The 24,766-nt window shown below is 41.0% G+C and overlaps 1 protein-coding gene across 1 annotated transcript in view; it reads left to right on the top strand.

The window, feature by feature from the left end:
- Positions 1 to 23,477, top strand: part of Asb9 (ankyrin repeat and SOCS box containing 9) — a 28,645-nt gene extending 5,168 nt beyond the window's left edge. Inside the window, exons 2-7 of the mRNA XM_051141419.1 lie at positions 3,624 to 3,703; positions 11,838 to 11,945; positions 14,613 to 14,763; positions 15,841 to 15,975; positions 18,285 to 18,476; positions 23,273 to 23,477. Of these exons, the coding sequence (XP_050997376.1) occupies positions 3,624 to 3,703; positions 11,838 to 11,945; positions 14,613 to 14,763; positions 15,841 to 15,975; positions 18,285 to 18,476; positions 23,273 to 23,397 (791 nt within the window). The 3' untranslated portion in view covers positions 23,398 to 23,477. The remainder of the gene's footprint in view (positions 1 to 3,623; positions 3,704 to 11,837; positions 11,946 to 14,612; positions 14,764 to 15,840; positions 15,976 to 18,284; positions 18,477 to 23,272) is intronic.
- Positions 23,478 to 24,766: the final 1,289 nt, after the last annotated feature.

Below are 24,766 nucleotides of genomic sequence, written 5' to 3'. Positions count from 1 at the left end.
CTTATGCTTGATCTGCTCTTTCCAGTTGGCAGTTGGCAGGAGCATGTGAGGCTGCCTTAGAATTTAACTGGCCAAATACTGAGCCTGTAGCTTGTTGCCTACTCTAGGCCTGCACCCTGGAAATGCCCAGAGAAGTGTTCTAGGTCGCTCCTCAGTTGGCTGTCACAAAGAGCAAGTCTCAGTTTTCTGTCCAGTGTTGTATAGAGCAAAGAGAATGTGAATTATTTCTATATTGCAAAATCGTGCTGTTTGCTTTGCTTTCCCCTTCCTCCCTCTGTTCCTTCTTTCTCTCTCTTCTTTTCTCCTTGCACACACAGTCTATGCTGTGTCAACTCTAGAAACAAGTTAATGTGTTACTCTTTCTAGTATCAATATTTAGGTTTTTATATACTCTGGTGTTCTGAGATTTGCTGAGGGTAGAGTCCTTGTATAAAGTTAAGAAAGGTTTAGAGTAAGGGCCCATGTTTTTCTTTGGGGCAGAAGCATGGGCTTAATAAATGCTATACAACAATGGCTGGAATTAGAAGGGGAATCCTTGTATGTTGTTTATGGAAATATATGCTAGGGCAGCTATTTTAGAAAGTTCTCTCAAGAGGCTAAACATATCACACAGAAGTTCCATTCTTTTGGGTCAGACACCAATAATTGGAAACACACATCTACCCCCAAACGTGGACAGGACTATTTGTAACAGCATTATTGCTAACCCTAAATTGGAAGCAGCACAAGTTTGCTTCATTTGATGAATGAGTCAATAAAATGTAATCTGTCCATACAAGGGTTATTTGGCTAAAGATGGCAGGAAATGCTAATACATGGTACAGGGTGGATGTAGCTTGAAACATGCTGAATTAAAGGAGTCAGTCCCAAAGAACCACTTATCATATGGTTCCACTTAGATGAACTCGTAAATCTTTAAGGACAAGAAACAGATCAATGGTTGTCAGGGGCTGAGGCAGGTGCAGATGTGGAGTGAATGCTAATGGCCATGAGATTTTTTTTCACAGGGTAATGAAAATGGCCTGAGACTGATTGTGGTGTTGGTTGCACAAGTCTGTATTTATAATGAAAAGCATTGGGTTGTTTACTTCCAGTGGGCAGATCATATGTAAGTTGGAGCATTGTAGATATGGATATTAGTATCACCAGCCTTGTGGTGTGTTCCCAAACCACACTCTATATTTCTAAAAGACACAGGGCGTCTGTGATCTGTAAATGCTGAATTCTGCACGATTTCAAACTATCAAATAGACTTGGTTTTGATCTTGGGAGGAGCATTATTCTATATTTGCTATAACAAAGAGGAGTAATGTTTCCTTGATTAATAAGTAGGAGCCCCAGTTTTTGGCATTCACTTAATAATACAGTAGCAACATTTTAATGACATCTGAACAGAGCTGTAATTTAGGCCCTCAGTTATCTTCCTGGGCTGTTTAGGCTGTCAAATATAATAATTTTAGACAGCATTAAAGATGTGGAGGGATTTGAGAACTGTATTTCTTAGCAGCTGAGTACTTGGGAAAAGTAAGAGCCAATCATGTCACACTTAGTGAGCCATTGGCATCCAGTTACACACGTAGTAAAAACTGACTTTCAAGACCTTCCTCAAATTTTATCTTTTCTTCCTCAAGATTTCATGTGAATGATGTCCTCCATTATTTGCACCCAAAGGGTGGGATTATCTGTCCTTTTTATTCTAATGCAGATGCCAATCTCTTCACATCTATAATCTCAATTTGAGACTCCCCAGATAGAAGCGGCAGTGTTTTTTTTTTTTTTTTCTGAGAGAATTAGGAACTTCTGTGACAGCTATAAGAACACTAGGCCTGTACCAAGCTCGAGCTGGGAAAAGCCATTTCCCATAAGGTGTTTTGTCTCTAGACCTTAGTGACCCCAGTAAAAAAGCCCTGGATGGGCTGTGTATAGGAGGCCCACACAGCACCCTTTCGTGTACTAAATGCTTAATGAGTCCATCTGCAAGGATGGTAATTTGCTCACTGGGACAGATTTTCCAGGGTACTGATGACTCCAGGTGGCAGGCTGTCCTCAGCTAACATGCATTAGGTACAAAATGTTCTTGTCTTCTTCTTTGTGGCCTTTCAGTTTGCAAGGCATTAGCAAGTGCCCTTGTTCTCACAGTGTCTCAGCTTTTAACAGCTCTTAAGTGCCCATGAAAGGAACAAGTAGCACCGGACAATTGCACCTTGCTTGCATATCGTGTGCTTTTCAAAGAAAGACAGAGATGGAACTGATGCAGACTCAGGCAAACCTCCCCGGTTGTAGCCTCCTGCATCTGTTTGTTCTGGAAATCAGATGCAGCTTGGGATGAGGAACGAATCCGGTCTGTGCCACATTCAATTATATCTACACTTAATTACAAGGGCAGAGGAAAGCTTAATGTGTTGGAAAGGATTTACAGGCTTCTGTCCTGAAAATCTGTATTCCTCTTATATGGTAGTCGACTACATTTGCTGTTTTTAATGCAGTGCTTCTGGGATGTAATCAAGACACTGTTTAGTGTCACAAGATAATAATAATAGCTAATATGTACTGAGCCATGGGTAAGTATATTTCTGTCTTTACCCCAAATAAAACTGAGAGTCAGAGTTTGTTCAGGGGGCCACTGTTCAGAATAGGTCAATTGGGTCTGAACTCAGAATGTTCTTTTGATGACATTAGCACACTGGTTAGAGGGGAGGGGCACAAATAATGCCATGACTTCAAGGTTAGACTGAATTCTGTTCTGTACTTAATTTTGGGACAGACAGTAACTTATAGATAGATACAGTTCTGTTTAGATTTGATTCAAAGCCTAATGGTGTATGTAATTATATGATTGCTGCTATTAGTGCATGCTACTGTTTGCTGAGATGCCAAAGTTTGTGTTTCATGTAGGAAGCGAGACTGGCAACCATGGCTGAACTTGCTAACGCTGATAATTGGCAAAATTCTCCCAAAATTAAATGGGCCACTTGCCTTTGAAACCAGTGTGAAAAATGGAAGTTCAGTCATCTACCTGCCATCCCAATCTACCTGTTCAAAATATTAATTTAAATCAGATTTGTTTTTTGAAGGATGCATAAAATTGTGTGCATTTATGAGGTATCATGAATGACTTGATCCATGTAATATGGAAATCAGGTTATAGATACCTATCTCCTCAAATGCCAATATATACTGAGCCATGGGTAAGTATATTTCTGTCTTTACCCCAAATAAAACTGAGAGTCAGAGTTTGTTCAGGAGGCCTTGCTTCCTAATGCTAAAAACATCAAAAGACTTGTAGCTTTTTGAAATGTGTATCAGGCAGTTCCTATTTATAATCACCCTAGCCTAGAGAGGGTGGACCATAGCATCTCGCACCTCTCTAACATAGTGACTCAGTATCCACCAATAAGCCTTATCCATTTCCTCTCCTACTCCTCCAACCTCTCATGACCACTGGAGGTCTCTCTCTTTCCTGCCTAGGAGCTGGATTATATTGTCCTGTTTTTCTGTGGTTGCCTTACTTCACTCAACATGTTTCCCCCATCTGCCTCTTTGGCCCTTAGTTCAGTTGCTGGATGAGCCTGTCAGTCTAAGCACATGAGCATAATGTAACCCACTCCTCCTTTCCCATACAGATATCGTGTCTGATTGGTCTCCCCTGCATGATGCTGCAATCCATGGACGTCTGCTGACCATGAGGAACCTTATCAGCCAGGTAGCTCTAAAATAATAACAGTATCAAGTATAGCCCATTGCTATACCTGACCAAGAAAAGAGAAATCACAGTGTGATAGTAGACATTTTCTTGTAAGCAAAATGGGGCTCAACTTCACTGTAATAACCATTTCCTTCTTTGTTGGCTGTCATAAAATGAGTATTTTGTGAAAACCTAAGTGCACAGAAGGAGTCATGCTAAATTCTTCAATGGGTTACCAGCAAGTGGTAATTCATGGTGTTTGCGGTTTTGTAAATAAACCATGTTCTTACAATTATCAGGGGAGATAGTTCAGTTAGTAAAGTGTTCACTGCACAAGCCTAAAGACCTGAGTAGAAATCCCTGGAGCCCACATAAAAACAACTAATATATTAAGTGGGCACAGTAGCACATGTCTGTAACAGTAGCTCTTGGAGGACAAAGACAAGCAGATCCCTGGAGCTGCAGTCTAGCCAGTTGATGTGTGTTACCTTCAGTAAGATGCCCTGTATCAAAAAAGAAGAAACCGATGGCAGTGTTAAGGGTCCTCCAGTACATAGAACAACCTCTGTGTCAAAAACTAGGCAGCTCTAAAATGTCAGCAGCACAAGGCTTAAAAACTCCTAATGTAAAATAAATGCTTGAATATGTCTTTTTAAATATGTAGTCTTACAATTTCAGGGGCACTTTCAGTTTGCTCAAATCCCCAGTTGCCTTTGGCTCTCAACAGTTTGATTTTAGTTTTCTTCTCTTTAGGTATAATTTGCCTGCACACATTGATTTTTGTCGGTTTAAATTATTAGAATTATATGCAAAGACACCATTCAAAAGGCAGTTTACATCCTAACAAAGTCTTTATTTGGAAAGTTCTAGTCTCTAAAATGTTACCGTGTGTGTGTGTGTGTGTGTGTGTGTGTGTGTGTGTGTGTGTATCTCTGTGTCTCTGTCTCTCTCTGTCTCTGTCTCCCTCCCTCCCCCCCCTCTCTCTCTGTGTGTGTGTGTGTGTGTGTGTGTGTGTGTATGTTTGTAGCTAGGGATGGAACTCAGGACCTTACCCAGGATGATATATCTTATTCTTTTGCAATCCAGCAAAAATTTATGGATACATTAGCAAAGAAAACATTTAAATGCATAAAATACAACTCAGGGAACATATATCACAATATTGAAACAAATATGTGCTGTTATAACTTACGGACTTTTAGATTGACTTGTTAAAGTTTTAGCTGTAATTTTTGAAACTATCATGATTTCTAAGCAAGGTGATACTATCTTAATAATTATGATCCACTGAAAATTTATCTGTCTCATAGCTATGGATATAATGCTATTAGTCACAGGACACTTAAGAGCAGTGAAAAATAAAAGTGAATTCAGAAAATGCCTCAATTTTATGGACCTATCAAAAATAAGTTCATCTAGAAGAGTATTATTTCTGAAGAAAAATTGGTACTAACCTAAGCTACTGTGTTAAGATATTATTGGAGGGAGCAGCCTATTATAAATAGATTCTAACATATAACTTTAGTTAAAAGAAGTTAGTTTACTCAGGTAAAATGAATTATTTATGCTATTTGCATAGTATGAAAAATGATCATTGAAACTTTTAGGTATCGTTTGTTTTAGTTGGGTTTTGTCTGTTTTTTATTTTATTTGATGTGTATGGGTGTTTTTTGCCTACATGTATGTTTGTGTACCATGTGTGTGCAGTGCTCCAGAAGGACAGAAGAGGATGTTGGGTCCCTTGGAACTAGAGTTATAGACAGTTGTTGATGGTGGGAATTGAACTCAGGGCCTCTGGAAGGGCAGAAAGTGCTCTTCACTGATGAGCCCTCTCTCCAGTGCTACTTATCACTTGTTAACAAGAATGTTAGCTAATTTATATTTGATATTTATATATTTGCTGACCATCAGTTTAGAGCCATGTCTTTATCTAAATTCTGACAAGTCAGTTAAGTGAGTTGCCATGCTTGGACATCAATCTCTGTCTTTATAAAATGAAACTTCTTATACTCACCTTTTATTAGTCCACCTCAAAACTTAGGAACAAACTCTCATCCCACTATTCAGTGGCAGGATACAATGAGCATGACTTCTTGCCAATGACTGAGTCATTTGACATGAGCTTGACTTGCCTGGACTCAGCTTTAAGCTGTGGCACACATGACTCTAATCCTTCTTTGACTTCTGGCTGCCTGAAGGATTTTCTTTTCTTGGCAAGAGGCTATTGCATAGCAGGGCCAGCTGAACCATCCAAGGATAGAATGCTTCCAACCATGGCATATGCTACATCTGGTAATATCAAATTGGGTAAATCAAATCACATGGACAAGTCCAAAGCTAAGTGATCAAGGAAGAATATATTTTTTTCAATGGATGGATGGATGGGTGTAGATGGATGAATTTGACCAACACATTGACTAAAATTGGCAAACACATGCACAAATACATACTTCCTGGGCTAGTTAATGAAATGTTAAGCATGTGAGACAAAGCTGCTTTCCAGTGTTGGACAGCTCAGCGATCCCTTTGGGCACCAGAGGTGAGAGTAATCTGGATAGTATCTAGACATTTTCTTTCTTTCTCCGTAAGGTGGTTACACAGGTACATTTTCTTTGTGGTAATTTACTGAGGTTACACTTAGGATCTGTGAGCTGTTTAACATATCGGTTCTACTTCAATAAAAAATCATTTAAAAAAGACAATGGGGGTTTATTAGGTCAGTAGAAAGTAATTAAGCTGCCATATATATAAAACAGTAAACTTAATTTTTAGTGGCTTTCTCTCTAGATTTTGGGTTAGAGTTCCCATAGGGTGCTGTTTGGTGTGAGTTTTTAAAATTACCAATTTATCACTGGGTCTGGGAACACAAGCCTGTAACCCCAGATTCTTAGGAGCTGAGGCAGGAGGAGTATAAGTTCAAGGCCAGCCTAGCCTACAGACTGTGCCACTGAGATCCTATCTCACAGTTTTCGAAAGGGCTGTGGGTGGGAGGGTAGATGGCTCAATGATTAAAGTACTTGCAACCTACCCATGAGGACTAGAGATTAGATATCAGAACCCATATAAATGCTGGGTGGGGACCTGGGCCACCTGTAATTCCAGCCTCAGAAGTAGAGACAAGAGATTCCCTCAGCAAGCTGGCTAGCAAAACTAGTCCTATCAGCAATCTATGGGTTTCACTGATAGGCTCTCCTCTAGTGAATAAGGAGGAAGAGCGGTTGAGGCTAATTCCAGACATAGTCCTTTGGCCTATACAAGTAAGTACACCCACAAGTACATGTATCCACCTATGTCCACTTACATCTATGCAAACATGCATGTGTACACACACACACACACACACACACACACACATGCATGCACACCAACAAAAACACAAAAATGGGAATAAGACCCAAAAGTGAAGACAAACAGGGATTTTGATATAGTTTAGTGATAGAGCACTTGCCTAGCAAATGACAGAGCCTACGTTCAATCCCGAATATTACAGCCATGAACCCACCAATTCAGCTTCCTTTCATTATATTGCCATCACTCTGGGATGCAGCCTAGAAATCAGGACTTTTTGAAAGCCCTCTGTATGATTCCTCCTTGTAATGAAAACAAAGAAACTTCTCAGTACATTCTCATCATAAGCAAGCAGGGAAGAGTAGAGTTTTATCCCCCAGAAACTTGGCTAAACCTGTTAATCCTATGTGTCTGTTTAGTTTTCTATTGCTATGATAAAATGCAATGACCAAAAGCAACTTGAGGAGGAAAAGGTTTGCTTCAACTTATACCTCCAGGCAACAGTTTATCATCAGTCAGAGAATTCAGGGCAGAAACCAGGAAGCAGGAAAGGATGCATAAGCCAAGGAGGAAGGTTACTTACTAGCTGCTAACATGACTTACTCAGCCTGCTTTCTTAGAGTGCCCAGGACCACCACCTAAGGATGGCATGGCCTACAGTGAGCTGAGCTCTCCAACATCTTCATTAATATCAAGACGAATGCAAGAAAGTCTTGCCCACAGGCCATTCTGGTGGGGGCATTTTTTCCAGTTGAGGTTCCCTGTTCTGAAATGACTTTAGCTGTTGTCAGATTTAAAATTAGACAGCACAGATGCCCACTGGGATCTTTAAAGGGCCAATTAAAGATCAGGATAGATACAAGGACAATCACTTGCATTTAGGAGTTAGCAAGTGACTGAGGGCTAAATGAGAAAGAAGAAGAAATCCTAGTGAGTGATGGCCAGGCAGTTACTGAGTGCTTAACTTTTGCACCCACCATTTTCCAGGATTCATAATAATCTTAGAAGGCAGGTGCAACTGAAGCCATTTTACATGTAAGCATATTGAGGCTTAGGGATAAGGTCTCCAATCTAGAGATCAAGCAAGATCTTAATGACACTGAGAGAACTGGGATTGACAAGGCTTTTTTGTTGTTGTTGTTTTGTATTGATTGGAAAAAGTTGAGTTTATATTGCTAGTTGGGTCCCTAGGTGGTTATGTCTTGGCAAGGATGATTTAGAGCTTGTATGTGCATGCATGAGTGCATGCATTCACATGCAAACAGTATAGAAAAAAACTTCTAGAAAAGCAAAAAATTGAGGCAATTTTTTAAAAGCAGATGCCCATGCTAGAAGAAGTACAGAGGAAAGGACAGAGTCAGTGAAAAAGAAAGCTGTGTTCTGAAGATGGAAGTCAGGTAGAACAGTTTGTTAGAAGCCAAAAGAAAGGTTTCTGGGAGGTCAAAAGGAATAAATAGCAAAATCAGAGGTGGGAGGACTTGGAAGACTGAGCACTGCATATTGTGTTTGAGAAAGAAGTCACCTGTGAGCTTTATTCATGTTTCTTTTATTTTCAGTGGAGCTTACAAAGCAGCAGGTTTACTTAGAGCATTTACGTACAGTCCTGCTTTACTCCTGGCACCTGTATACAGTCCTGGCTTACTTATGACATTTGCACACAGGCTTAGTTTTGGTTGACCTTCTCCTCTTTCCCATCTTCTCCCCCATCCCCAATTAAAGCCTTTCACCTTCAGGTGGACTTCCCTTTCCATTTTAAGATCATTAAGAGAGGTTTGGGCAGGATTGCACTGTAGAGGACTATCAGGTAAGAGCACAAACAAAGGGCACAGGCCATTTTTGTGTGTGTGAGAGGAGTGATAGCGAAAGGAAGGGCATCGAATGATGGCTTGGCAGAGGCCTTGGGACTCAAGGATGGGAAGGTGTAGGAAGCAAAAGTAAAGTATGTCTAGTATGTCTGATGGGAGAGAACTGGGGAATGGGCAAATGTCTGACAGTAGATGACAGGCCATGTGGGTGGAGGAGGGACTCTGAGTCCAAGGTCTATCAGAAAGATGGCATCCATTTGTTCCTCATAGGAAAGACCAAAGTGAAGGAAGAATGTGGAAGGTGCAGATGGGTTTTAGGGGTGGGGAGAAGGGGAGCAGAGGAACGCCACATCAAATGGCTGGAACCTCCTTAGTGAGGTAGGAAGAAGTGAATGTGAGAGTGAAAGGTAGTCCTCAGCTGCTTTTCTGCTGAGTGTATAGAACTACTGAGTGGTAACTCTGGACAGTCAAGCTGACAAGCCCAAAGGTCTCTACAGTTGGTTGCATTCATCTAGGTGGACACATGACACATGACATGTTATAACAATGTTACAAGGGCCTGAGCGCTGTATTGGCTCAATCCCCGATTCTGTATAGCTCAAGCAACCTACCCCCCAAAAATGTGTGGTCACGACAACTGTTAATAGAAAAATTACAAACAAGCCGTCCAGTCAATATGTGTTCTCTATGCAGATCTCACAGCGGACTGAAAGCTGTGAGGTAACTGGTTAAAAATTACCACCCTCCAATGTTAAATGATTCATATTTGTCAATTAGTTAGACAAATTATAAGATCCTTGAGTAATAGCTATGGCTTGATGAGCTCTAAATAAGGTCCTAAACTTTGAGAAAGAGACTTAAAGGAATAGTTTAATATTCACATTTGTTGCAACATGAATATATAAAATATGGTAAAAATGTTTTACATTGGGACTAATTTCTGTGTTGCTTTCTGCTTTCCTGGGTTTATACACAAGTACACAAATGCTAGCTTTGAAATGGTGATCCTAGCTAGAGGGCTACTTTTCCTACTAACAAAATTTCCTTTAAAAGTATGTTGTCTTTTATTCTTTTATTGCTTGATCTGTTGCACAGGGGGAAATGCTGGTGTGTGTGTGTGTGTGTGTTTCTGGACATTGAATCTGGGGCTTACACATGCTTGGCAGGCAATCCACTATTGAGCTATGCTGCCAGTTCCCACCCCCACCCCCTTTTTTTCTTTCTGAGTTAGAGTTTTACTAAGTTGCTGAAGCTAACCTTTGAACTTTGCTCTGTGGCCTAGGCAGGTTTTGACATTTTGATCCTCCCATCTCAGTCTCCCAAGCAGCTGAGATACAGGCCTGTGTCACTAGACCTAAATTTGCAGCTAACAGTTTCACCATGAAATTTCCCATGTGTTGCAGGGTGAGTGGAATAGATTAAACAAACAAGAGAAGATTAAGAAAAAAAAAAAACCAAACCAAATGAAAAGATTTGAGATGATGCCTTCACTAAAATAAAACAATTCACAAGTGAATGATAGTGGCAATAGTAAAACAAGTGCCACATTGTAAAGTTCGTGGTGATACTTGAGAAAGGCTAAATTCAATCAGTTAAAGTTCTTCCTGTGTCAGGGCATTGGGAGTCATGCTTTGAGGATTCATGGTGTGCAGATGGGATTTGAGGTTCTGGAGGGAGGGAAAATACAGTCTATTCCTTCCCTACAAACAGCAGATGGAGAAAGGGGATGGAAAAAGAATGTTCAGGGCATTGGAGCTTCACATGTACAAGCATGTTGTGGTGGCTCTCCCAGAACCTGTTCCCTGTCTCCCACACGACTTGCTGTATAAAAAAGAATGCCCCCAAGTAAGCAACATGAAGTAGCAAACATGGGAATTGAGACATTTTGCTGGGGCTAGAACTCTGGAAAGCTGCAGTCATTGTATGGCTTGACTAACTGAATCTGTATCCAAGCTTGCTGAGGCAGTCACTTACAAGATCCAGCTCCTCCTGAGTGGTTGAGCTGAGGGTCTCACTTCCTGGCTGGTTGTTAGGCACAGGCCACCTTCATTTTTATAGTCAAAGACTTTACCAGAATAAGCCAAGAGTGGTGCCACCACTAAAGAGAGAGTGAGCCAAACAAAAGTTGATGTTTAATCTTGAAAACGACCCTTTACCATCTTTGTATATCTTCTTACTTAAAAGCAAATCTTGGTAGGAATGTAGTTAAGTGGTAGATGCGTGGCTTAGCATATGCGAAAAGAGGAGGAAGAGGAGGAAGTGAAAAGGAGAAGGTGAAGAGAAGACGTGGAAGAGTAGGGTACGGAAAGAACAGTTGGAGGGAGGAGCACAGGTGAGGGAGGAGAGAGGGAAGGCAGGAGGAGGAAAGGAAAGACTAGAGGAGGAGGAAAAATGGAGGAAGAACAGTGGAAGAACACAGGAAGAGGGAGGAGAAGGAGGACGGGAGGATGAGGAAGACTGGAGAAGGAGGAGGAAAAGTATGCAGGAGGTGGAAGGTGCAGCACCAGCAAAGCCCCCACTAAAGGGGAGGATATTACACCACCAGGAGACAAGACTCTTCAGTCACACACACACACACACACACACACACACACACACACACACACACACACACACACAAGCCAGGCAAGCCAAGGCTCCTGCTATTCTTTTCCTCATTATCTTATCTCACACTTGCCCTTCTCAGAAAGTGTCTGCTGAAGCCTGGTGTGAAACTGAGCAGGACATCAACTACTCTACCTACTTACCTACACCCCCAGGCTCCCATGTATCTGTTTTTTGAGTGCATATAATTAAGAGTGAAAGTGGTGAGTTGTAGGCCTCAGCAGAACCTGGTAAAATCATTTCCTTTGTGGTTTTATTGGGCTCTTACTTGCACTGTGTGATGGGCCCGTTTTCTTGTCTTTTCGTGCTTACACTATAGTCAATACAGTCTTACCTGTCCACACAACTTAACCTTTTGAACAACTTACATAGTACTGGTTGGGTTTTATAGCTGAAAGTGAACCCGAGGGTACTGTTGCCTTGTACCCCTTTTGAAACCATTTCTGTTCTTCCAGGGCTGGCCTGTAAACATCATTACAGCCGATCATGTGTCTCCACTCCATGAAGCATGCCTCAGAGGTCATCTCTCCTGTGCAAATGTCTTACTAAGCCACGGAGCTCAGGTATGTGAGGCTTAGATAATAGAAACAAACAACACCATAGAAGAAAGACAAGTGGATATTTCCATCCCTTTAAATACTTTCCAGTACCTTTGATTAGTCTGCTTTGAAATGTGAAGTGTGGTACTTTGCAAGAGTATTTTGCTCATCAAGTGTATAGGCTTTACCAGGAGCTGAAATATTTTATTTCTAACTAGGATTTTGTATTAGTTACTTTCTTGTTGCTGTGATAAAACACCATGGTCAGTAGTAAGTTGTGGAAGAGTTTATTTGGGGTTATGGTTTCAGAGGATTAAGAGTCCATGATGGTAGAGAAGCTTGATGGCAAGTGGCAGACATGACAACAGGAGTAGGAAGCTGAGATCTCATTTCTTCAAAAGCAAACAGGAAGCAGAGAAAGGGAGTGAGACCATGAATAGTCCCCCAACTAGGGACTAGCTGTTCAAATACCCGAGACTCTTCCTCATCTTCATATTCCTCTTTCTCTTCCTCCCCTATTCTTCCTCCTCTCTTCCTCTTTCTTTTCCTCTTCCTCTTCCTTTTCCTTTTTCCTCTTCCTCCTCCTTCTACCTTCTACTTTATCATTTTTTCCTTCTCCTTCTCATCCTTCTCCTTTCTCCTTCTTCTTACTTTCCTCCTCCTCTTCCTCTTCTTCTTCCTCCCTTTTTTTTCCCCTGAGACTGGGATCTCTGTGTAGCCCTGGCTGTCTTGGAACTAGAACCTGGCCTCAAATTCAGAGAACCTCCTGCCTTTGCCTCCTGAGTGCTGGGTTCAAAGTCATGCACCAGCACACCTGATGTATGGGATCTAATACAAACCATCATAAAAGCTATGCTTAGAGTCTGAAACATTTTCTTTATCAGACAGCACTAATAAGCATTGTTAAATGACTGTAGAATCTCTGTTTTCATATCTCTGGGTGGCAGGGAGTGAAATGCTGCAGAAAAGGTGAGCAGTTCAGCTAGGGAAGGCTGGGATGTCAGAGTAAGAACATTTCTGTGTAGTCTCTCATCCTTTAGCAAGTGGCTTGGACTTGTCCACAAGAGAGCAGGGATTGTAAGGGCCGTAAAAGAGGGCAGGCCTTTCTCTTGCATTGCATTTTTCACTGTCATATTGGCTAAAGTAAGTCATCAAGGCAAGTCCAGTTTCAAGTATTGGAAAAATAACCTCCATCTTGTGATCAGAGGGGCTGCAGAGCCATATTGTGAAGGGATGTGCACTGTGGATAGAAAGACCCTGTGCCAGTGTGGAAACTAACACAGAGTCATAGGATTAATAGGGATTATGGGAGCATATACAAGTGTTTACATATTTCCAGTGGAGGAAATCCAAGGGAACTTCCTATAGGAAATGATGTCTAATCTGAAACACAATGACCTTAGAACCAGAGAGCTAAATGGTGAATTAAAGGAAAGTAAGGGTTTCCATCCACAAGACACAACAAACACAAAAGTCTGGAAGTGAAATTGGGCAAAATTTATCAACCCATTTCTTAGAGCAAGAGAATAGAGAGAGTGAGAAGGTTTCTTGCCACTTAATGACAAAACCCCATACCAAAGAAACAAAAGAGGCAACTGGAATGGAAACATTAATGAAACAGTCACTCTGTGGTCCTGTGGCATTATGGGACTTCAGGAGAGGGCATCTCCTTTAACTTTGTACTGTGCATCTCCTGTACCTTACCTAGGAAAGAGAGTGTGCTGGTGAATTCAGCCTCCCATTCTTCATGTGACAGATGCATCCAATTATATGACAAAAAAGAAGCATCCATGCTTATTTGGGCATGCTATCTATTGTCTGTTTGTAGCCCAAACATCATGACATGGATGGCAGCTTGTAAATTTCTGTGAGACTTCTAGCATTAGGAAAAAAAAACTTTATAGTCTACAGTTTTGATGTCTTATTCTGTATCTGTTTACAAAGGTATTTTTTTTTAAACAAAAGTATTTAAGTAGCATATTGACTGACTATATACATTGTTCTTTGATTCAACCCTACCATCTTACCAAGTCTCTTGTTAATGAACGAACTGAAAAAAACTTTGGTATGTGTTAAGCATTTTTACACGAGAATCATCCTTTTAAATGAGAGAGGTATTTTTAAAACACAATTTCATATTACTCTGGCCACTGTCTAGGATGTACATTTAAAATAAAGATGCTAATTTGTAAGCTATGCTATGGGAATTATCACAATTAGTTTCAAAGTTCATGAGCCCAAGGAGGGCAGGGAGAAAATAGAATGTTCAGTAACAATATCACACATGATAAGCAGGCTACCAGGATGAGACTTGATAGGCTGTGACCTTATTATGGTGGGGGAAAAGGTCCCCTTCTGTCACAGACCTAGGGGAGGGGAAAAGGGTGAAAGAGGGAGGGAGGAATGGGAAGATAAAAGTGAAGGTATAACAATTGAGATGTAATCTGAATAAATTAATAAAATTAAAAAAGGATCAAAAAATAGTATCACTGCCTTATATTTTATACTTTGTTTGTTTTTTTTTTCATGATAAACTTCCAGAATTTGGAGGCTCTCATTTTATATAAAAAGCTGGTGTTTGAGGCTCAGAGAAGTTAAAAGAAAAAAGATATCCTGAAAGTGGAGGGATTAAGCTTGAATTCAGTCCCTATCAGTCCCCATCTTCATCCTGGAGTTGGGTTTTCTTCACAGGTGAATGGCATGGCTATTGATTGGCGAACCCCCTTGTTTAACGCTTGCGTTAACGGCAACCAGGACTGTGTGAATCTGCTGCTGCAGCATGGAGCCGCTGCCCATCCTGAGAGTGATCTGGCCTCTCCCATCCACGAGGCTGCTAAGAGAGGTAAACCAATTGGAATGTTTAGGGGTTTCATCCAGTCCTTCAAGGAAGCTCTTGCTACTGAAATAGGAAAGAAGAAGAATATTTTAGAGCCATAGGTTTCAAAAGGTGCCTAGTAGCAGGAGCATCCCTATGGTGGGGCTTGCAAATGCAGGCTCTTGGGTCCTGCTCTAGCCCCTGCTCTCCCACATAGGGGCTCTGTTACACAGGAGATGGTAAATACATAGGAAACTATGGATCTTTGTGGAATACTTGATTCCATAGAAACCAAGGCCTTTTTTTTTTTTTTTTTTTTTTGGCTAGCCCATATATAATTGTATGAAAGCAGTAGGATTTGGCTTATTTTGCTTAATATGGTGCTCTCCAATTCCATTCATTTTCATACAAACAGTATAATCTCATTCTTTTTTTGTGGCAGAATATATATTCCATTCAGCTCTGAATTCTGATGAAAACAATTCAAGGGAGAAAAGGTTTATTTTAGCTCACAGTTCTAAGCTTTTGACTAGACTGGGCCTTGTTCCCATGGCCTTTGATAGTTTCTAAGACCTCCCTGTGTTCACTGTGGCCTATTCCTTCCAGTCTTTACAGGCTGTGAGCTTCCTTCCCTGTCCTGTTATACATTCCATGTCATTCTTCAGGACCATCTTTCGCCCTGTGTTTACATGGCTTTTCCGAGATCAGACTAGCTACAAGCATACACTTGATGAAGGTGGATGGCTGCTGAGTGCTTTTCGTGGCTATTAGTGCAGGTGCCATTCCACCCGCAGCTGCAGATGACATTTGTTGACGGTTGGAGTCGGCTCTTTGGCTAACTCTTTTGTTTTGTGAACCAAGGCAAAAGCCCGATTCTCCTCTTCATGGGAAGAAGATGAATGTCCAATGGGGAACAGACTTAATGGATTTGGAACAGGCATTTACTGTGAGGCTAGTGTTTGAAATTATTCTCCATTCTAAGTAAAAGAATATGGCTTTTGATTGCCGGATATGTTAGAGGATGCATGTAAACACACAAAAACTAGAACTTGTTGTGTAGCAAGTTTATGCTATAACCCCTTTCTTCTTTTTGGGGGGCTATAGGGCATGTGAAGTGTATCGAGACCCTTGCAGCTCATGGGGCCAATATTGACTACAACATCAGCCACCTGGGCACTCCTCTGTATGTGGCTTGTAAATACCAGCAGATAGCCTGTGCCAAGAAGCTTCTGGAGTCAGGTAAGGCAAAAGAGCAAAACAAAATATGGTGTGAAAATGAAGAGTACATTAGGGGAATCTTAAAGATCCTTTTGTCATACTAGAGGAAAGAGTGTGGGCAAGGAGACTGAGTAGGAGCACACTGCTCTGATGGGAAGCTGTTCTACACCATTCACATTTCAGGTCTCTCGCTTCCCACTAGCTCGACAATGAAGAAGATGGTGATGCCGTCCATTCCTTTTTTTTTTCCAGGGTGGTCCTCATTTATCACTAGCATTTTCTCCCTTCTGCGTCTCTTTAGCTGGACAATCTTATGATTCAGTTCTGCAAAGCTTGCAAAGCTGCTGGATTTGCAACTTTTGCAGAGTTTGCCTATTTGGAACCATCTTCCACAGTTCTTTCTGATTAGGAAATTAGTCTGCCTTAACCTTTTTTTTTTTCCCTTGAAGAGATTTCTTTTCATCTCTCTATGGTTGTCGAGTCCCCTTAGCAACACTGGGAACACTATTGCAACTTTGTAATTATCTGAATTTTTGTCCTCCTTTAAGACTCCAGGAGTCTCCCTTACACTGACTATTTTCGTGTTCCCTTTCTTTTCAGTTCTTTTTTTTCATTAATTAATTAATTAATTAATTTATTTATTTGTTCATTTTACATGCCAATCGCTACCTCATTCCCTCCACTCCTTCCGTTCCCACCCTCTCATCCACTTCCCCCATACCCGCTTCCCCTACTGCTCTCCCACTTAGTCTTGATGTGACCTGATGTGCCAGGGTGATGTGCCCACCCTGGCACATCAGGTCACATCAAGACTAAGTGCCTCTTCTTTCACTGAGGCAAGACAAGGCAGCCCTGCTAGGGAAACGGGATCCAGATGGAGACAACAGAGTCCAAGTCAGACATAGCCCCTACTCCAATTGTTAGGGGATCCACTTAAGGACCAAGCAGCCCATCAGCTTCATATGTGTAGGGGGCCTAGATCCAGTCCATGCGTGCTCTTTGGTTGGTGATTGAATGTCTGTGAGCCCCATGGGCCCAGGTTAATTGATCTTGTACATCTTTACCCTCTTGTGGTGTTCTTGACCCCTCTGGCTTCCATTGGTAGCAGTTCTTAGTCATCAATTCTCTCTGCCACTCTCTCTCTTTCCTATCACTTTAAGTAGATTTTTAAGCTTCAAGACATTTGAAGCTCTTATCCAGGACATGGCCATATTTGGCACTTCTCATAAAGTAAAAATACTATTTAAAAACAATTCAATTAACACATGTTGAATGGGCATGGATGTTTGTGGAGAAAGTCTGCAGCTCAGGTAAAAGTGCAAGCCTGTATATAAGTCAGTGAACACCAGACTTGGAGCAGGGGGAGTCATTTATTTAGAAAATGGAAGTAGAATTGGGTAAGGATGGTTGCAGAAATCCACCTCACTCCTAAAGGGAATTTGCCAGCCTTTCTGTGGTAACAGGATCCATTGTTCCAACTTAAGAAAAAAGAAAGCCTCCCTGACTTGGTTGTGTTTTCTGATCCAGCTCGCACAGTCTCAAGTCTCATGGCTTTAAATGCAGTGATGGCTGCTTAGTATATGAATCTGGCTTCATGATGTATGCATGGCTTCCAAATCTAGCCCCACGCTTGGTCTGAAGTAATACTTACACTGCATTAAAAATGAATTTCCAGTATTTATGCTGCTTAGATTTTTCTTGATTGTGTCAAGCCCATGTATAATACCCTGTGGTGAATTGTTAACTCCATGTGCTACATGGCTCACATTGTATGTTCAAGTCACATTGTCAAATCAATTTTCCTTTTATTATATTTGTGTGAAAGTGTGCATGCTCATGTGGGGAAGGGGATTGCACATGTGTGTTCAGGTGTGTGTGTGTGTGTGTGTGTGTGCGCGCGCGCGCACACGCGCGTGTACGTGCACATGCTCATGGAGGCCAGAGGTCAGCCTTAGATGTTGCTCCCCAGGAGACATCCAGATTGATGTTTGGAGCACTGTCTCTCACTGGGACCTGGGACTCACTGATTTGCCTAGGCCAGCTTCAAGGATCTGTCTGTTCACTCCTAAGCATGCTGGAATTACAAGGATGTGCTACCACATTCATGATTTTCTCTGGGTGCTGGAGATTGAGCACAGATTCTCACACTTGCATGGCAAACACTTTACCAACAGAGCCCGGTTTTCTTATTATATTAAGTCATATAAAATAAAATCAGTTCCCAATTTCACAAAATTATGTTCATCAGTATTCCTCATAGTTAAAGTCTTTGGAGAAGGGGGTTGCCTAGACACTGCTCTTTGACCTCCTTTGTTCTTGTGACTACTTAGGAGCATCTGTGAATCAAGGCAAAGGTTTGGATTCTCCTCTTCATGTGGTGGCCAGGATGTCCAATGGGGATATGGTGCATCTGCTCATGGACTTCGGAGCAAGTGTTTATGCTAAGAACGCTGAAGGCAAACGTCCCGTAGAGCTGGTGCCTCCAGAGAGTCCTGTGATCGAGATCTTCTTGCAGAGAGAAGGTGCCTCTCCTTTGCCCAAATCTAAGCCCTAACCCATAGGGACTCCTTTGATCTCTAGCTTGAGCCTGGTAGTTTACTAAGTTCTGACTTCCAATCTCTCTGCCATCACCAGGCATTGAGAATCTGAGAGAATTCAGCAAGGCACATTATTGCTTATGAATTAAATAGCCTTTTGTTGTTTGATATGTTGAAGTCAGGCTGTTAGGCCAGTTTTTAAAAAAGAGGTCAGATATTATTTAAAAACATTTGATATTAAAGTTAACTGAAGCGGCCGGGCGTGGTGGCGCACGCCTTTAATCCCAGCACTTGGGAGGCAGAGGCAGGTGGATCGCTGTGAGTTCAAGGCCAGCCCGGTCTACAAAGTGAGTCCAGGATGGCCAAGGCTACACAGAGAAACCCTGTCTCGAAAAACAAAAAATAAATAAATAAATAAATAAATAAATAAAATAAAAAAATAAAGTTAACTAAAGCACTAAAGCGTGCTTTAGAGCAGTGAGTCCCAACCTTACCAATTCTGTGAGCCTTTAGTACAGTTCCTCATATTGTAGTGATGCCCAACCATAACATTATTTTCATTGCCACTTTATAACTGTAATTTTGCTACTGTTAGGAGTTGTAAATATCTGTGTTTTCCGATGGTCTGAGGTGACCCCTGTGAAAAGGTCATTTGATTCTCCAAAGGGGTTGCAACCCACAGGTTGAGAAATGCTGCTTTAGTGTGCTTTAGCAGAAGCCTCCTATGTATTATTTGATTCCCCAAGATGTCTAAATTGCCAAGCCACAAGGGAATTGGCTGCTGGGATGAAGATGCAGCTGAGAGTTTAGGGTATTTGCTTAATGAGTCACACCAATCAAGGTACATTGCCTCTCAAGTTGAACACACTCCTCCATAAATAAGAACTCACACTGCTCACCCAAATAATGAAACAATGCTGTGTACAGGGGAAGGGCCATTTCTTATAGCAAAGACCCCTTCAGGTTGAGAGGATACCTGACTGCATTCTTTGTTCTTGGAGACAATTCAGTACCTGCCTTCTCACCAGGGTGTTGACTGTGCTTTGCTTTTGGACTATGAGACTTTGAAGCAGGCCTTCCTACCTGAAGGACTCTGATGTCAAATAAGCTGCTTTTTTCTACACACACACACACACACACACACACACACACACACACACACACACACACATGCTGAGCAGTAGGGCTGGCTCTGGGTAGAATGTTAAAGTGGGCCAAGGGCTTCCTTCTACTCCCACTGCCCTAGGGCAATTGCCCAGCTTGAAGTTGCCTGTACTCCTTAGCATTGCAGGGCAGTCTATGAAAGACTGGGGTAGGCAGAAGGAATCAACTAGAGACAGCTTCCCATTTAATTGGGATAACCACTGGGTATCTCTGCCTATATTTTGATGATTTCTTGTTTTGAAAAAATTCTATGTATATCTACAGAGCCGCTTTCTCTTATAGTTCTTCAAGGCCCACAGGGATGTTTTAATTCTTATTAAAAGAGAAGAAAGAGGAATAAAACCTAACCAAAATTATATTCATCTTTATATATAAGTTTTCTTATTTTTTATTGGGAATGTGATACACAGAGGCAGCTGTGTCTCAAGGTCCACTAAAGTCACATTGTGGGATGAATATATCTCTTTCTTCTTCATGTAATCTTGTAAGATTTTCAGATTGTCTATGCTGTTATTTTATCTTTTATTTCTTTTTTGGGGGGGCAGGGTCTCTGTGTATAGTCTTGGCTGTCCTGGAACTTGGTGTTGAGTTTGAGTGGAAGCTAAGGAAACTCACTTTAGATATAGAAGCTTAAAATGAAAGCTTTACTTTTTGAGCTCAGGGAGATTGCTAGTTTGGGATCTGAACTGTGCCCCTGAAGGGATATTGTACAACAATTTTCAAGGATGGGAATATGAAGGGGAGGCTGTAGCATTGTCTAATCATATTTTGACTCAGGGGTAAGCAAGGGAGTTTCCATCAATCAGGATATAAGTAGGTCTCTGGACCTGGAAACACGAACTTGTTTGACCCTGCCTGCAAGATGGAGAAGTTGTCCTTGAGCCCTGCTCAGGATGAGGGTAGCAGTGATAGTAAGGAGGGAATCCATGGGAAGGAAGGGAATTTGGAGGCTATATTAACAACGTAGCAATTTTAATCTTAACATTATGGGCCAACTCTGGTTTTTCCTGTAACTAGAGAGAATGTAGAGTAGGGGCCTTCCAGGAGAAGGAGGCAGCATGGAGATGCTCTAGGCCCTTTATCCCTATGATTAAGTACAGTCTGAAGACAAAATGATAGTATTTAGAATAAGTTTCTTTTGCTTGTTCCCAACGCTCACTATATTGATCAGGCTAGCCTTGAACTCACAGAGATCCCCTGCCTCTGCATGACTGTTGGGATAAAAGGTGTGTGCCACCATGCTTGGTTTGGAGTTTTTTTCTTTTTTGGGGGGAAATTCTTTCCCCAAAGCTGTTGTTAGAGACCTAGGTTATCCTTAATTTCTTTATTTCACAGGTGACATGTTGACAGTAAGGCTAATGAGTCTACTGGTTTAGAAGTGTAACTTGGTGGAAGAGCACATGCTTGCTAGAACGAAATGCTCTAGGTTCTATCCTAAGGAAACCCAGGAAGCTATAATTTGCCACTGAAGAAAATCATCTGTTTTGCCTTTAGGAGTCACTTTTAGGATTCTGGCTAGGCCACTTCTTAGCAGGCCAACAGCCTACTAGAAATAGCCCCAGGCAAGCGCAAAAAGTTAGACCTAAAGATATAACACATCAGTTTTTGCGTCTGTTTCCTTGATGAGTCAGCTTACCTGAGGCTTTGTGCTCAGAGAGACAACTTAATTAAATTGCGGTCTTCCTTCAAGGGTATGGGAACTGTGGAGTATTGGCTGAAACTTAACTGTGCTCTGGGTTGGGCGTGGCACAGAGGTTAGGAAAGGTAGAGATTGTCCTTTGGAAGCTAAGAGAGAGGATTTCAAGAATATTATCCTTTCTTCTTGGGTCTAGGATCTAAAATAGTGCTTTCTCATGGCTCAGATTAAAAGCATAAAATGCCTAACAAACTTGCTCTGAAGTCATCTTCTTCACTGAACTCTATGAGGGCCTCCCACAGTTGCCCCTGACAATGCATCTGGCACACATGCACGGTTGGTTAGTCACATCCTCCAACACTCCTTCGTGAAGTTAGGTTAACTTCCATTTCTCCCGAAGTGTATGCTGCGAGGTTTGTGGGTCTGTGCCTTGAACATAATTTGAAAGGTACCCTAACTTCCAACCAGTTCTGCAAAGTGCTAATAGGACCCAGTCTAGAGCTTATACACATTCCTCTGGCTATGTTTGTCTTCACTTCTTGTTCTCCATCACCTGAGAGACCTGTAACTAAGTTTACCTGTAGCTTGTGGTGAAGCTACACGACAGTAGAAGCCACAATTGCAGGCTCAAGATGGACTTCACAATCAGATGACCTGAGGCCCATGCTTTAACAAAATCCAGATGCACAGGGACAAAACAATAATTGAAGCAGTGTCTCTCAGGTGGGACACAGCATCATGTAGTTTAAATTTCTCCAACGCCAGCCAATTGTAAATCACACCTTGGATTGAGGACTTCTGTTTTATGGAATTATTATGGGTAAATGGATTTTTTAAAAGGCCAAAACTAGAATTTCTATTTTAATCTGGTCAAGGAGTGGGGCTGGGGGTAGGTGACTATACCTTGCCTTTTCTACTGTAATAGGAGTTTTAACCTCAGTACCATTGATAGTTGAAGCCAGGAACTGTGCTGTACACAGATGTTAGCAAGTAATGCTAGCACTTTTTTTTCAGTAATGCTATTCAAAAAGTGTCTCAAGATGTTGACAATTGTCCTCCAGAGAGAAAATACCTCTTTCCTTTCCCCCTACTCAGCCTGTTGAAAACCATCCTAAAATGTAAATTCTCCAGTGTTCCCTGTGCAAGTTTATGCTAGTTCATTTTTCACCCATGAGTTAAAGTTTTGGGATCGCTTAGAATACAAATAGAAAAGTAAACACAACTTAATAACATGAACTAATGAGTCACTGGGAGCTTAGTATATTTGACTATCTTTAAGTTGCTAAAATTATAACTTAAACATGCTTGCATCTAGAAATGTGATTTATTTTTTAAGTTAAAAAACAATGAAATGTGAACTTTATTTTTTATGGTTAGAATTTTTGTAAAGCTATTTAATTCCCGAGTTTTCTTAAACTTCTGTTAGTGAGGCTAACTTTTAAGTATTTTTCACTCTGTCCTAAATTAAAATCCAGTGAGGGATGGAGAAGGCTAAGCAGTTAATGGTGACTCCTGCTTTTGCAGTGGATTGAGGTTCTGTTCCTAGACACCACATTTGGCAGGTTACAATTATCTGAAACATAGATAATCCTATGTTCTCTTCTGGCCTCCATGGGTAACTTCATGTATGTGCTCATATCATGTATATATGTGCATCTAGATAAAAAAAATTAAAAAAACTGAAAACATCAAATGATTTTACTTCAGTTAAATGGAGGAAAAGAGAGAACATGGCCACAAATAGCAAATAATTAAAAAAGAGAGCATGAATTTAAAAGAGAGAGCAACGAGGAGTATATGGGAATGTTTGGAGCGAAGGGGGAGTGGATGTAACTACACTATAATTAAGAAAGTAAAGGAAACAACCACAAAGGGACGTGATCTTAAGTGTATAGTATTTCTTTATAAGAATGTTATATATTGCATGACAAAGCAGTCCTAGATGAGCAAAAATGTGACTTATCCCGTGCTCTTTCTCCAGGACCTCTGTCTTTGATGCAATTATGCCGCCTGAGAATCCGGAAATGCTTTGGCATTCGGCAGCATCATAAGATTTCTGGACTCCTCCTCCCGGAAGACCTGAAGCGCTTCCTTTTACACCTTTAAGTGTGTAGGGGGTGGATCCACAAACAACTGAAATGTTGTTGAAACTTCTGCCACTGGAGTTTCAAATAAACAGGCTTATAAAATTCAAATAGTGTTTCCTTTTTAATTTTTTCAGTAAGACTCCTATTTTTAATAAGAGCACACTGATTACATTACATTATTGGGTAGAGAATGTAAAGACTGCTTGTCCTCTGCTTAAACATGACTGTCTACAAATAGCTATTTGGTTTGAACATGTCCTACATGCCAATCACTAAGCAAGGGACACTTTATACATCATCTAATTGAGCCTTCACAGCAAACTGCCCAGGTGGGTACTATTTATTACCTTTGCCAGGTAATACACTAAAGCTCAGACTGATCAATATATCCAATTACCCAGACCACAGACAGAGGAGCCAGATCCAAACGTAAATCGTCTGTTGTTAACCTGGTCAGTTTCCGCCAAGACAGAATCTTCTCTTATTATGGTCCTGGCTCCATCTCTATGACATGGAAAGGGAGACAAAGAAGGGCAATGTTCTTTGTTTGTATTTATGCTATTAACCTTTTCTTACTTTATGACACTATTGTGGCTGCATTAGCTGCAGAAGCAAGTTCTTTCCACCCCAAATCTCATAGGCATATTAAGCATATTCTAGAATCCTGCTGGACAATATAGTAGCCGCTGTTTAGGGCTTTCAACTGTGGGTAGTTTTTTCCTTACCCCCTCTCCTCTCATATTCAGATACTGACAATGACTGAAGACCTTATTAGTTGTCGTTACTAAGGAGATTTGTACTACTGGGAATTTTCAATTGTGCATGATTTGGCATCGAGCTGGTTAGAGGCCAGGGTTCTCCTAACCATCACACACTTACAGGATAGCCTCTAACTCACAACACAGCATTATCCAGGTCAACATGCAAATGGTGCCCAGGTTGAGAAGCCCTGAAGTACAGCTATATGACAAATTAAAACAAAGCAAAATAGAAGCAATTAAATCAAATAAAATGAAAACTTCAGCTTCGTGTCAAGTGTTTATAACCGCTCAGGTAGAGTAGTCCCCATATTGTATGACCCTGATATAGTTGCAGAAACTTCTATTGGACAGTTAACACATTTTAACTTAACGATTTTTAACTTTTTAGTTTCAGATTTATGATAAACCTAAGATGCAGTTTATTGTGGGTGGTTCTAAGTTCTCTCTCTGAGATATGAATTTGAGGTTCCATTATATCATTATACAGAAAAAATGTTGTAACCATTTAAGGAAAATCATTACCTATGCGACTACCTATGGCCTATATGATCCTGAAAGATATATCCAATACATTTTTTTGGGTGATTCTTAAATTAATTTGCTGTATGAAAAAGCCTAGAATACTCT

The sequence above is a fragment of the Acomys russatus genome, chromosome X (genome assembly GCF_903995435.1).
Source record: "Acomys russatus chromosome X, mAcoRus1.1, whole genome shotgun sequence".
In the NCBI taxonomy this organism is placed as follows: domain Eukaryota; kingdom Metazoa; phylum Chordata; class Mammalia; order Rodentia; family Muridae; genus Acomys; species Acomys russatus.
Note: the sequence above shows the minus strand (reverse complement) of the source record. Positions and strands in the feature narration are given on the sequence as shown.